Here is a 12,075-nt window from a genome sequence, read left to right as displayed (position 1 = left end):
CGGCGGCGGCGTGGCCCGCGAGCCGCCTGTTCCGCGCGGGGCGCCGAGGGCCGCCGCCGAGGCGGGGTGTTCCCCTGCGCTGGCGCCGGCGGCGGCAGACCGTCCCCCCGCCGGCGCCCTATCGACCAAACGCGAGGGAGCAGGCTGGAGGGGCTGCGAAGGCGGCGTCCCCGGGCGGGGCTGGCAACGTCTGGAGTCATGCCTGCACGTCGATCGCTGTTGCGGTCGGCCGGATGTCCGGGCCACGCTCCGCGGCCGCCCGCGCGCCTCCGTTGTATAATGTTACGGCCTTGCTGTCCGGCGGCTCGCTGGCCCCCGGCTCGGCGCGGAAAGCCGCCGCCGACGGCCGGACGCTGATGTACTGTATCGAGCATGTATTTGCGAAAATATAGCAAACAACTTGTACGACAATTTGGGTACTTGATATACATTTCGCGGCGCCCCGATGTTTGGAACAGCGGGACCTTTTCCGATCGATCCAGATCCAGACCCAGATCGGAGACAGAAGTGAAAGCGAGTGATGGGGTACACCTTGACACACGGCATTCAAGCCAGCCTACGGCCAGTGCATTGGGCCGCCGACCGAATATTGTACGCAAATTACGGGAGGGGCAACGTTAGACCAACGAGACCCCACAGCTCTTCCCCGATAACCCGATCCAAAGCAGCCCGGTGCACCGCCCACACACGTGCCAACCCCATCACACGACCCGAGGTGCGCCTGAACGCCCACTCAGCCCGGGCGGCCATCCCGCGCGGGACGGCGCGTGCAAGGCTTAAAGCTCCTGGCTGAACACACAGCTACCTCCGGGAACTGGGAGACGGCACCCGCAAGCCGTATATAGAAAATATTTCACACATTAATAGTTCATGATCTTCATTCAACCCGTTGCCCTAGACTCGACTGCGTATACACGGGCACCGCCAGCCCAGCACAGTGCACTTCCGCTACAGCACTCACAGTTCTCCTCGTGCCAGAACGCCGTGGACTCGTTACGCCATGCCAGGGACGCTGTTGTGAAGGCGTCCTCACGGACCCCCGATACCGCAGCAGCGCCCATCAGCTGTGTGCGGCTAAGCACAGCACAGCCCCGAGTCCGCGAACCTACCAGAGATGCCACGTCACTGCCAAACCCCAGCCACCAAGCGGGCACAGAGGGTGGAAAAAAGAGGCACCACAGCTACTCAACCCGCAACATTACAGGGGCCCGTGTGGCAACGGAGCTGGATATAGGACGGGTCTAAGCAGCAGCGCTCCAACCGAGCACAAGACATCGGAAGCTGTGCTGGGCAGATCTCGCCTTTCGTAGGCTTTCATACGGACTGGTCCGCAGCAGCAGCGGCGGCGGACGGCCATGGGACGGCCCGCGCCGCTGCGAGGCCGGGCTGACGGCCGCGCGCGCCGCTGCGGTGGTCCTCTGCAGGACGGGCCGCGCCAGCCCGCACCGGCCCGAGCCACCCGCGTGCCGCGCGTCTCAGATCTCTCACCACAGCCAGCGGTGCCTCACCGGCGTGATCACCAGTCACGCCGCCAAGTCCTCCCCAGCAGCACGCCATTGTAACGGGCAGGCGGCGGCGTGACAAGCAAGCACAGTTCCGTCGCACGTTTCTCGTTCTTTCCTAATGAGACGCGACTCTCCAGTCACCACCAGCTGTCAGCCTCAGCGGCGCTTCAGAGGCCCTAAGGCCGCTGCGCCTGTCACTGGGCGCGGGTGACACTGCAGCTGCCATCCGCTGGGTCTGCCGAGCCCGTCGGTTTCAGCAGCCGGCCGCCTTCCGCCGCGCCGCCACCAACTCGTCCGACATGGTCTTCAGGTTCTGCTGCAGGTGCATGTTCTTGGTGAGCGTCTCCTCAAGCATGTTCTGCATGCGCCGCTGCATCTCGCGCTGCTGCTCGTCCTGCGACAGATGCTTGACGAAGTCCACCAGCTTCTTCACCGGTGCCAGGCCCTCGGACGACGCTGCCGACGGACCGCCGCGTCAGATGACGTCACAGTGCAACACGTGAAGTCACAGGACGTCAAAAGAGGCTGATCAATAGCCGCAACGGCGATGCGAGGTTGGTGGCCACAACCAGCAACCGAAATAAGTCACCTAATGCTGGTGCTGCCGGCGTTAACGGTTAGAGCGCTTCCGTATAATTCACTCAGAGTTTGGGCCTCACTACAGTCAGCAGTCCGACTTAAGACTACTCAGCATACAGTGCGCTGCTGACGCGGTATGGATACACTATCTGAGAATAGCACTGCCAGTTGACATTGAGCTGCAGCCTTCTTGTCATCGAACCCGGCGTCAAGATTGCTGAAGACGCTGCTAACGTTGCCTTACAGAGCGTAGTCTCTTAGAACGTCAAGTATAGTAATTAACGTAATAAAGCTCCACAATCTGGCACGAGGCATCTGGTGGCCAGACAATCAGACCTGTCGCGTCAGCAGTCTTCCGACGAGTAAAACTGTCGAGTCACGACGAAGACAACAGAGTAATCGAGACCGCTTCCCCAACAAAACAGGACAGCCGATTGTCTGGCGTTCTCAGGAGGCCGCCGCTATCGCTGGCGTGTCGGGACCTGCCATCCGGTTGTTCACACTGACCCCCTGACCCCGCGACCTCGGCGCTCCGCCAGCGGCCAGTCCGGCAGCCGGCCCACCTGGCTGGCGCGACTGCGCTCACGCCCTCACCGTGCGCCGCCGCTGCCTGCCGGCCCTCCATGCAGTAGAACTGGATGAGCGCCGCCTTGCTGGCCAGGTCGTCGGCCAGCGCGCCGCTGCTCTGCTCCAGGTGGTTCAGCTTCTCCTCCACGCGCCACTTCTCCTCCTGTCGCCGCCGGGGCGCGGTCAGCAAGACACGGTGGCACGCGGCGGCGTCCGCGGCGCACGCCGCACCGACACGGCTGGCTCACAGCAAGGCGCGATTAATTCCTCTCCAAAACTCACAGCTTTAGAGGCTACGCTCCGTGCCGGCGTGCGTCAGCACGCACAGCTCGAGCCGCACAAGGGAGCAGCGATATATAGAAAGGGCTCGTCACGCCCAAAGATAGTACACGGTGCCTGCGTCCACACGCCGGCACCGTACACCCTAGCCCGCAAACATTCAGATACGAGCGAGAGAGATGCGTCGAAAAAGACGTCTCGAGCTGGACAGACAGTAACCGTGTCTACGGTGGCGGGGCGGCCCCTGCCCAAATATCCAGCAGCGGCCACATGCGGCGGCGCCGGCAGCGCGACCCGCGGCAGCCGAGCAGCGGCCGCACACGGCGGCCCAGCGGCGGCCCACCTGGAGCCGTGTGATGCGCGCCAGCAGGCCGACCGTCTCCGTGTCGACGGGCGAGTCGCCGCTGCCGTTGGCCGACGGCGCGCCGTTCTCGCCGCTCATCAGCGACCAGCTGGACACGGACTGAACGTCCGACTCGGGCGGCGGCGGCGGCGACAGCTCGGCTGCGGGGCGAAGGGGCGTGAGGAGCAGGGCCCCAGTGCAGTCACGTGCCGACCGAGCGCGGTGGGAACAGGTGGCCGGAAGACAGGCCGCGCGAGCCCCGAACATGCTCGGTGGGGAACTCACCAACAGCGCCGGACGCTTCGCTTCGTAAATTTTGTGCCGCAACGCATCTTTCCCACAATTCCAATGAATAACATGGAATGAGACGTGGGCAAAAACACTGCAGTATTCCGTTGGCCTGCTCTATGATGGCCTCTGTTGACAGCCAGAGGACAGACTCTGCGAGGGTCCGACCAATCATCTGACTGTGCTTTCGACTGATGCCGCAGTTGGCCCGTCGGCCAGAGGTGTCGACCACCCAGCACGTGCCCCGCTTGTCGGCGGCGCGCCGGCCTCAGCTCCAGGCGTACCTGGCTTGTCGGCCAGCGGCGCGTCCTGCAGGGCCTGCTGCAGCTTGTCGGCGCGGCGGCGCTCCTGCGCCAGCTGACGTCGCAGGTCCTTGATGACGGACGCGCCCTTGCGCTCGTGGATCCGCTTCTCGTCGACGCTGTCCTTCACCTGGCCGGCGCGGCACGGCGGTCGTCACACGGGCCGCATGACGTGATCGACATACGGTGCGCTCTCATCCAGTTCTTAACGAAATGGCGAGTGGTGGCTGGTACAACTAGTGTTAATTGCGGGACAAGAGGAGAAAACCCATAATTTTCGCACATTCTGAACGGAAAACATCGAGCCAACTGTGGTCTACACGAAAGTGATTCACCACATGAGCCGTCTGGGACATCGACAGAAAGTGCGAACCCAAAAGGGTTCAGATCCCGCCCCTCTCCGTACACCTGCCGTCATCAGCGCCGGAGCCGGCCCAACACGGCGGCAGCGGGAGGCCCCGGTCGGGAGGCGGCCGGTCCAGGCTCAGGCCGACGACACTGACCTCCTGACGCAGGGCGGCGGCCTTCTCCTTGAACTCGGCCAGCTGGGCGGACGTGATTTCCAGCTGCATAGTCAGGTCCTGCAGGAGTGGGAGCGTCAGGGCGCCGCCGACACCGCCGCCTCACGAGCCAGAGGTTGGCCTGTCCGGGCGGACCGGGTCTGCTGACCAGACGCGTACTTGTAAGCGAACCAGGAACGCCCCCGGGTCCACCTCTAGCGGACCGGCCGTCCGCTGGCCGGGCTCTCACCTTGACGCGCTCGCTGTGCGCCTCTTCCATCCGGGTGCGTTCCTGTCGCTCCTCAGCCGCTTCCTGCTCCTGCCGCTGCAGCCGAGCGGCGTGCTCCCGCTCGCGCTCGGCCAGCCGGCGCTCCTGGTCCAGCCGGAGCCGGCGCTCCGACTCCAGCGACTCCTGGGCGCGGCCCAAGTCGGCCTCCGTCTGCGCCAGGCACTGGCCGGCCCCCTGCGGCGGACGGAGGGGCTGAGATGACGGACCCCGACACGACAGGCCGGCGCGCGCTCGTGTCGGCCTCTTGAGGGGCAGACAGTCAGCTTGGGTGTCCCCTCTTCATCACGACCCGGCACGGCCCAGTACGACGTTATCCCGGTCGCGTGCAGGGCGCGCCACCGGCGCCAACACACCGGTCTCGTGCATGGCAGGTAGGCGGGTTTCCACACCACCCGTCATGACCGCGCCGATGCAAGGCGGCGCAACAGCGTTTGATGATGGTGCGGCAATAAACCCCAGGTGCGACACGGCGTCAGGACCCGTGCGGCGACAGACAGACACACAAACCGTGTCATGCGGCACGTCTCGCAGACGCCGGGCGTCTCCTCTCACCTGCAGCTCGTCGGTGCGCTGGTTCGACCAGCGTCTGGAGCCGGTCGCGTGCCTCGCCGGCTGTCTTCAGCACCTCGGCGTGCTCCTCAGTCAGCTGATTGATGTGCGCCGCCATCTCGTCCAGCACGCTCTTCCGCTTCGCGGCCAACTGCCGGAGGACGCGGCCGTCAGTGGTGGACCCGTCATCGGACCACTCCGCATTTAACAGACCACAGACCGCAGACCCCAGGCCGCCGGGCGAGGGGTGGCGGCGACGGCCGGGGGAGGTAAGATGGTCTACACCGATCAGACACTGTCCGAGCTGTGTAGGCCATCATTGTCTGTCACAGTCCGCTGCGGGGCTGCAAGGCCAAAGAGCACCGCCAGGGACCAACGACGACGCGGGTTTTCGGGCGGACCGTCGGCGCGGTCACGCGCGCCCACAGCCGGTGTACCTTGCTGGCGTCGTCCCTGTCCGTCTCCGTCTCAGCCAGGCGCGCCTCGGTGGCGACCAGGCGCGCCTCCGACTCGGCGAGGCGCGTCTCCGTCTCGAGCAGGCGTGCCTCGGCGTCGGCGATGCGCGCCTCGCCCTCCTCGCGCTGCGCCTCGGCCTCGGCCTCGGTGTGTCGCAGCCGCTCGGTCGTCTCGGCCAGCGAGGCCTGGGCGGCGCGCAGCTGTTCCGCCAGCGCCGCCGCCTGCTCCGTCAGGCGCGCCAGCTCGGCCGACGGCGCCGATTGGTCAGAGTCGCCGGCCGCCCACCTCCGATTCCTGTTGCTGCTGCTCCCCCGCCGGCTCCTGCGGCAACCAGCACTGACGATGAGGTACGCACCAGGGCGGCAATCCAGATTACCACAGGGCAGTGCGGATACCCGCTACAGTAGAAGCACAATCAGCACATCACTGTTCAATCAGCGTCAGAAGTACAGCGAGGAAACTTTGGTCGATCAAGACATTCCCCGTCCCGTGCAAAAGTCCCCAATAACAAAAAAGGGACTCCATCGCGAAGGCCATTCAAAAGACATCGCAACACGTTAATGACAAGCACGGCAACAGAACTGTACCAGTTGGTTAAGAGCCATGTCGATATGTAGTACGTTTCTATGAGAGGCAACTGACCACGGGTTCATGTTTTCTCAGCCGGTCAGTCAGGTCCTTGATGGTGGCCGCAGACTTCTCTCGCTCGGCCTTCAGTACGCTGTAGCCGTTATTCAGCTGAAACCAGCGACACAAGCTGACGAGCCTGTGCCGAACAACACTCCTGGTGCGACTCTCAGTATTCCACCACCCTCGCGCAAAACCGCCAATTCACCAGAACACACCACTTGTCTCTTTTAGTTACCACCAGACCATCCGTTCCAGCCCCGGCCCCGGCCCTGACCCCAGCCGCGATCCGGCGGCTGCGGGGGGCGCAGGCGGCGGCGCGCCGCTGTCCGGTACACGCACCTGGGTCTGGTAGCGCTGCGTCCTCTCCCTGGCCTCGGCGGCGTCCCTCTGCTGCTGCAGCCGCAGGTCGTCAATCTCGGCTCTGAGGCAGAGCGGGCAGCGCTCAGGCCTCACCCGACACGGCGCACGTCGGAGCACGAACGGGCCGCTTTCCCAGCGGGGTGCGCTCGGGGTCAACAAGACCGCCGGACAACAACCGTTACCGAGCCGTTGATGCTAGTCGTGCTTTTGGGCACACCGACGGCTGCGGCCAGCTGGCTCCTTGCACGAAGTGGCGCCAGTTTCAAGTGGGAGGTGCAATGAAACAAAACACGCCCTTTAAGGACGAGACAATAGAGCACCTGGCCAGGCCGCAGCAAGCCGGTGATCAGTACCGCGCCTGTGTACCAAATCACACGTGCACACACGCGCATGCAGACATAGTGCTTCACACCGCGTCAGCCGACCCCTCCACTGCCCAGTGGCGGTGCAGCCTCTACCCACGTGGAAAGTGGTGAACATAATACTTCATCATTCTTTCCAAGCACTATCTTATGGTTATCTTAAACTTTGTACAGAGTGTGGGGGGTCTGCACCAACGGCAATCCCCTAATCCCTGATCACGCACCGCGCCCGAGCGGCCGACCGCGCCGTCCGGCGGCCGCCAACTCACTGCTTGCTCTGCCGCAGCGCCTCCATCTCCTCCTGCAGGCGCAGGTAACTCTCCTGCTTTCTGGCCAGCTTGGCCGGCAGTTGCTCGGCCTCCGGATCCCGGCCGGCCGCGGCGCCACCGTCGCGCAGCCGGCGGGCCTCGTCGCGCGCCATGTCCAGCTCGCGCCGGGTGGTGTCCAGCGCCAGGCGCATGTCTGCCAGTACCGGGGCATTGGACGGGTCCATCACAACGACCAGGGCTGGTCAACTGCCGGGACACAGATCCAACATTCACCGGTGGGCCACCGGCAAGCACCAGGTAGGGCCACCAATAGGTCACGGGCAGGTCACTGGTAAGCCACTGGTGGCCTGCTGGTAAGCCACTGGTAGGCCGCTGGTAGGCCACTGGTAGGCCACTGACCGCGTCACAGGTGTCAAACACGTCACAGGATGGCCTTGGTAGTCACGTAAATCCCTTACACACATGACCGCCGGGCAGATAAACGCGCAAACAGAGCAGACGACAATCACGGGAATGTCGGATGTCAGATCTTTATCATATGTCATCGACAGCACGTTCGCTGTAGGCACCATATGGTGTTGTTTCATTAGCCAATGAAAACCTATTCATTCCAAAGTCCGCGAGACATTGGCAAAGCGTCGGCGTTGAGGCCCATAACAGAACACACCTGCATACTGCTGAATGTCCTCCTGCAGCTCCTGTATCCTCTGCTCAGCTACCTCCAGCAGCTCGTGTGCGCTGCTGGCGGCCTTCTTGTAGCACACCTCGGCACTACCCACCTCCACGTACTCGGAGTCCTCCGTCAAGACCCTGTCCGAGAACAAGGCGTCAGTGGTCCCCTGAGCTTGTCATCTACACAGCCAGACCTTACAGCGAACTCCCAGTCGACAGAGGTACCAAGCGCCGCCACAGTCGCGGGTCGGAGCCGCTGCAAACCGCCACACTCGCGGATCAGGGCAGCTACACTCGCGGGTCAGAGCCGCCACACTCGCGGGTCGAGGCCGCTACACTCGCGGGTCAGAGCCGCCACACTCGCGGGTCAGAGCCGCCACACTCACGGGTCAGGACCGCCACACTCACGGGTCGGCGTCGTCGGGCCGGGCGGCGCGCTCCAGCTGGGCGTTGACCTCGGTGAGGGCGGCCACCTTATGCCGAAGCTGGGCAAGTTCGGTGGCCGTCTGGTCGCGCACGGCGGCCAGCTCCTGGCGCAGCGCCTCTGACTCGGCGCGCAGGTGTAGCACCTGCCAGTAGAGAGCGGCGACGTTCAGCCGCCAGCGGGACGGAGCGCGAGGACAGGCGAGCTGGGACGGGCACAGCCACCGCACGACAGGCACGCGTGGATGGTCTGCGCCGCTGCCGACCCTGCCGAACCCTGTTGGACAGCGGGGTATTGCAGGGAACCTTTTTTCTTCAGCTAGGCTGTGTGACAGGAACCTTCACTCGTTCCTTTTGGGGGGGGGGGGGGGGACCGACATCTCAAAGAAGGCAAGACACTTCTTCTCTCACCTCCTCAGCATACTGTGACTCCAGCAATTCCGGTTTGCCATCCTGGAGAGCTTGCAGCTCCTTTTCCAGCTTCTCATTTGCAGAAACGTACTGAAGCAAACGGATCTTTCTCAGAGAACTGCTGTGCCAAATGAGACACGTCACCCTCGATGTGTGTAAGTTGCGAAGTACAAAAGCATTATCTTGTGTTCTTTCTGAACTAAACCATAGCAACCTGTTAGGATACTAGTACCAGAAAGCACAGTATGGCCATCAACCCATATATCAATTTGCTTACACAGTATAATACTGAACACAATTACATCTGAACCACTGCACTCCCCAGATGACATCAGGTGACACTCAAGATAGCCCAGCCAATCAAAGCAGGACGTAATCACAATTACGGTTTGAATAAACAGCACATCAGAGCCACATGTTGTCCCCGACCGCCGGATCCGTACCACGGACAGCTCCTGCAGCAGCGTCTGATTCTGCAGCCGGAAGTCGTCCTCCTGCGAGACCAGCTTCTTCTCCAGGCTGGCATTGGTCTGCAGGATCAGCTCCACCTCGCGCGCCTTCTTGCTCTTGTCGACCACCTGCTGCAGGCGCGCCACCTCGCGGTCGGACCGCTGCAGCCGACTCTGATGCTCGGCCAGCGCTGCAACGGCCAGACTGGCGTCATACTGTCCGTCCAGAGGGGCTCGCCGCTCATTCTGCACCTGCTCACGTTCTGCCGCGACCTGCTTTAGAGACATGTGATGCTTGCAGGCAGGATAACATGTGCGGAGCTCGGCTGCTGTCTGGCTCGCTTCACTACACCTGACCACACCTTCAGTTTGAGAGATGCATGGAGCTGGCTTCGACAGAGCAACCTGTAGCCACTTTGAGAGTATATTTCAGTAGCAGAATAGAATTACGCCCAACACACCACCCGGCAGACCACAATGTTGGATGGTATAGCACTGGCTAGTGGGGAGGTTATACCTGATGCTTGCTTTCTTTTGTCCTCTTCCAGTGCATAGTTTGTGGCCTTTAATGCCAAAAACTGATTCTGAAAAGAAAGGAAAACATGAGATTTCTTCAATTGTACAATTATATGTTACAGCCATATGTCATACACTCAGATGGCATACAGTCACATGTCATACATTCAGATGTCATACAGTCATATGTCATAATGGAAGCATACATTCCAGGTATGTTGGGATGGCACATCTGTGCAGTCAAGACAACCTTCAAAATGACACCTTTCTCCACACATTTTTAATAAATTGCACTGGCTACAACAGACACCTGCCATCTTTCACTGATTTATCCAGAATATTGCTGCTTAATGCCATGCCTTGCCAGTTTTCAACTTATGTTTGAAAAGTTTTCCTGGCAATCAACATACAGCAAAAGTCAAGGTGCTAATAGTGCTGCCAAATTGCAGTTTTGAAAATGTGCCAACTAATTACCCCTTGAAAAGAGGGATATGTGTGTTAGTGTGTGTGGCTATCATCTCAGCAGGTTTTTGAAACTTAAGCTCCCCTAGTTTTTTGGCATTCTTGACAAAAAAGACATTTGTTTGTAATGTAGCAGCCACAGAGTTGTGTTTTAATGAGCTGGTCACTACATGCTGCTGTCAAAGCAGACTCCCAAACAGGGCTGAGCTGTGCTGCAGGTTGTAGGGACAGCCAGTGCCCTATGATGCTCAGAGCGAACAAGAGCTGTGGGCCTGCCCATCCACACTGCTAACACCTGGGTCCTTTAGCACCATGTCCTCCTGCGATATGCAATTACAAGCTACAGTCTATTTTGCAAGCATACTTGAAATACAACCAGATTCAGTGTGCAGTTTCCACTAACTTTGGCACTGAAAGAGCCAATGTTTCAGAGAATTATGATGTATAGGCAATTTTGGGCAAAAATACTCTGAAACCTTTTCAGCTACTGCAGGTTAAAAATTCAGCAAGATTTTGCCTGCCTTGGGCTTGGCACAAGTTGGCCTTGCCTGAGTTTAATACACGTGAGTATAGATTTAGCACACAGGATTTTTGCAGACTAGACCACTACCATCACTGCTCACATAACATCAACCTAGCATCCAAAACATTTAGTGCTTTTAAGCCCCAATGCTTTTGGTGCTTAGAGTATCATTGCTAGAATTACCATAACAATATTATAATTTCTTGAATTATTGATTCCTGATGTGGTGAACCCTGTAATGCTTAGACACCAAACTGTGGGCATCAGGAATCATGGTATAATGCAAATAAATGTTTGCACAGTTTTACCACTGTGCCTAACATGATCAGCATAAAATGTGCCTTCACACTTTGCAAAAGTTCATCTAACACACCAGATTACAACCTGTTTTGTGCACATCCAACCTAAGCTCTGTTTTAAGTGAAGTTTGTGCTGACCATTGTCTGAAGTTACCTTGATGTCATAATTTTCTAACACACCAGATCTCTGTGCACTGAAATTGGCATGCATCATGCACCAAACATGATATAACTGCTCTGAAATTTGTACTGCAATGTTGCTGCTAAAATGGGCATGTCCGGCATAATGGTACTCTTTACATTTGGGGGCCAAGTGGTCAGTTAATCAACCTCAGGCTGATCCTGCCCAAGAATCAAAGAAGTTCAAAGTCAAAATTCAGAGTTGAAGTCAAGGCTCAAAAGACCGGATGGCATCTAGACTCGGCTAGCAAGCTAGTGTGTTTGGAGGATGCTTTCTCCTCTCGTATTCTCAACAGGGATGCTTTCACATGTCCCAGTGGTGGTTTCCAACCATGGATGCAAGATGTTTTTTAGTATTATCGACTGCTTAAGCTAAAACGCTATCAATGGTGGTCATTTGATCCCACTTCACTAAAATGTGTTGCCTAACTTAAGCATTTAGCTCAAACGGACATGTCAACACCTCTACGGTTGCGTCTCACCTGGAGCTGAGTGAACTCCTCTTCGGATATGCCCTGATGCATGACAGATGTTAATTTAGTATCCCAATGAGCTTGAGAATGCTATTACGACGGCAAGGAAGAAAACAAACAGTTCATGCTACCCCGCTGTCATCGGAAGGCCAGCGACTGGATTACTGCGCTGTTCTCCACACGATTCCTGTTGTGTTCCCTTTCGCAATACCCGAGTTCAGTTACATTGCCTCCAAAGAAAACACGTATGACCCTAATTGTACGATCGGTCTTATTTTGATCAATTTATCAGTAAACGCACATACTTTTCATATTATCAGACATACAGGACTTCAAACTTTATCTTCGTTTTAGAAATCGCTTATTTCTACCACAAGCTGAAACAGTCC

The 12,075-nt window shown here is 58.8% G+C and overlaps 1 protein-coding gene across 1 annotated transcript; it reads right to left on the bottom strand.

Moving 5' to 3' along the window:
- Positions 1-1,577: 1,577 nt before the first annotated feature.
- LOC119092995 (GRIP1-associated protein 1) lies at positions 1,578-12,043 on the bottom strand. Its single transcript, XM_037215888.1, has 18 exons — positions 11,696-12,043; positions 9,751-9,817; positions 9,228-9,424; positions 8,785-8,874; positions 8,359-8,519; positions 7,946-8,088; positions 7,279-7,471; positions 6,627-6,708; positions 6,300-6,395; positions 5,943-5,978; positions 5,639-5,842; positions 5,233-5,352; positions 4,614-4,844; positions 4,367-4,444; positions 3,846-3,993; positions 3,274-3,434; positions 2,679-2,814; positions 1,578-1,961 (listed from the first exon to the last, which is right to left on the bottom strand). Exons 1-18 carry the CDS (start codon positions 11,735-11,737, stop codon positions 1,759-1,761), a joined length of 2,388 nt encoding a protein of 795 aa, XP_037071783.1. The 5' UTR covers positions 11,738-12,043; the 3' UTR covers positions 1,578-1,758.
- Between the last annotated feature and the right edge of the window lie 32 nt (positions 12,044-12,075).

This window comes from Pollicipes pollicipes, unplaced genomic scaffold, assembly GCF_011947565.3.
Source record: "Pollicipes pollicipes isolate AB1234 unplaced genomic scaffold, Ppol_2.1 Scaffold_3773;HRSCAF=4423_pilon_pilon_pilon, whole genome shotgun sequence".
Lineage (NCBI taxonomy): Eukaryota > Metazoa > Arthropoda > Thecostraca > Pollicipedomorpha > Pollicipedidae > Pollicipes > Pollicipes pollicipes.
Note: the sequence above shows the minus strand (reverse complement) of the source record. Positions and strands in the feature narration are given on the sequence as shown.

Coding starts and splice junctions, on each gene's coding strand:
- LOC119092995 (XM_037215888.1), bottom strand. CDS start 11,737: ATGCATCAGGGCATATCCGAAGAGGAGTTCACTCAGCTCCAG. Junction 9,818..11,695: donor AGGAGTTCACTCAGCTCCAG/GTGAGACGCAAC, acceptor CTTTCTTTTCAG/AATCAGTTTTTGGCATTAAA. Junction 5,353..5,638: donor ACAGGGACGACGCCAGCAAG/GTACACCGGCTG, acceptor GTCCTCCGGCAG/TTGGCCGCGAAGCGGAAGAG.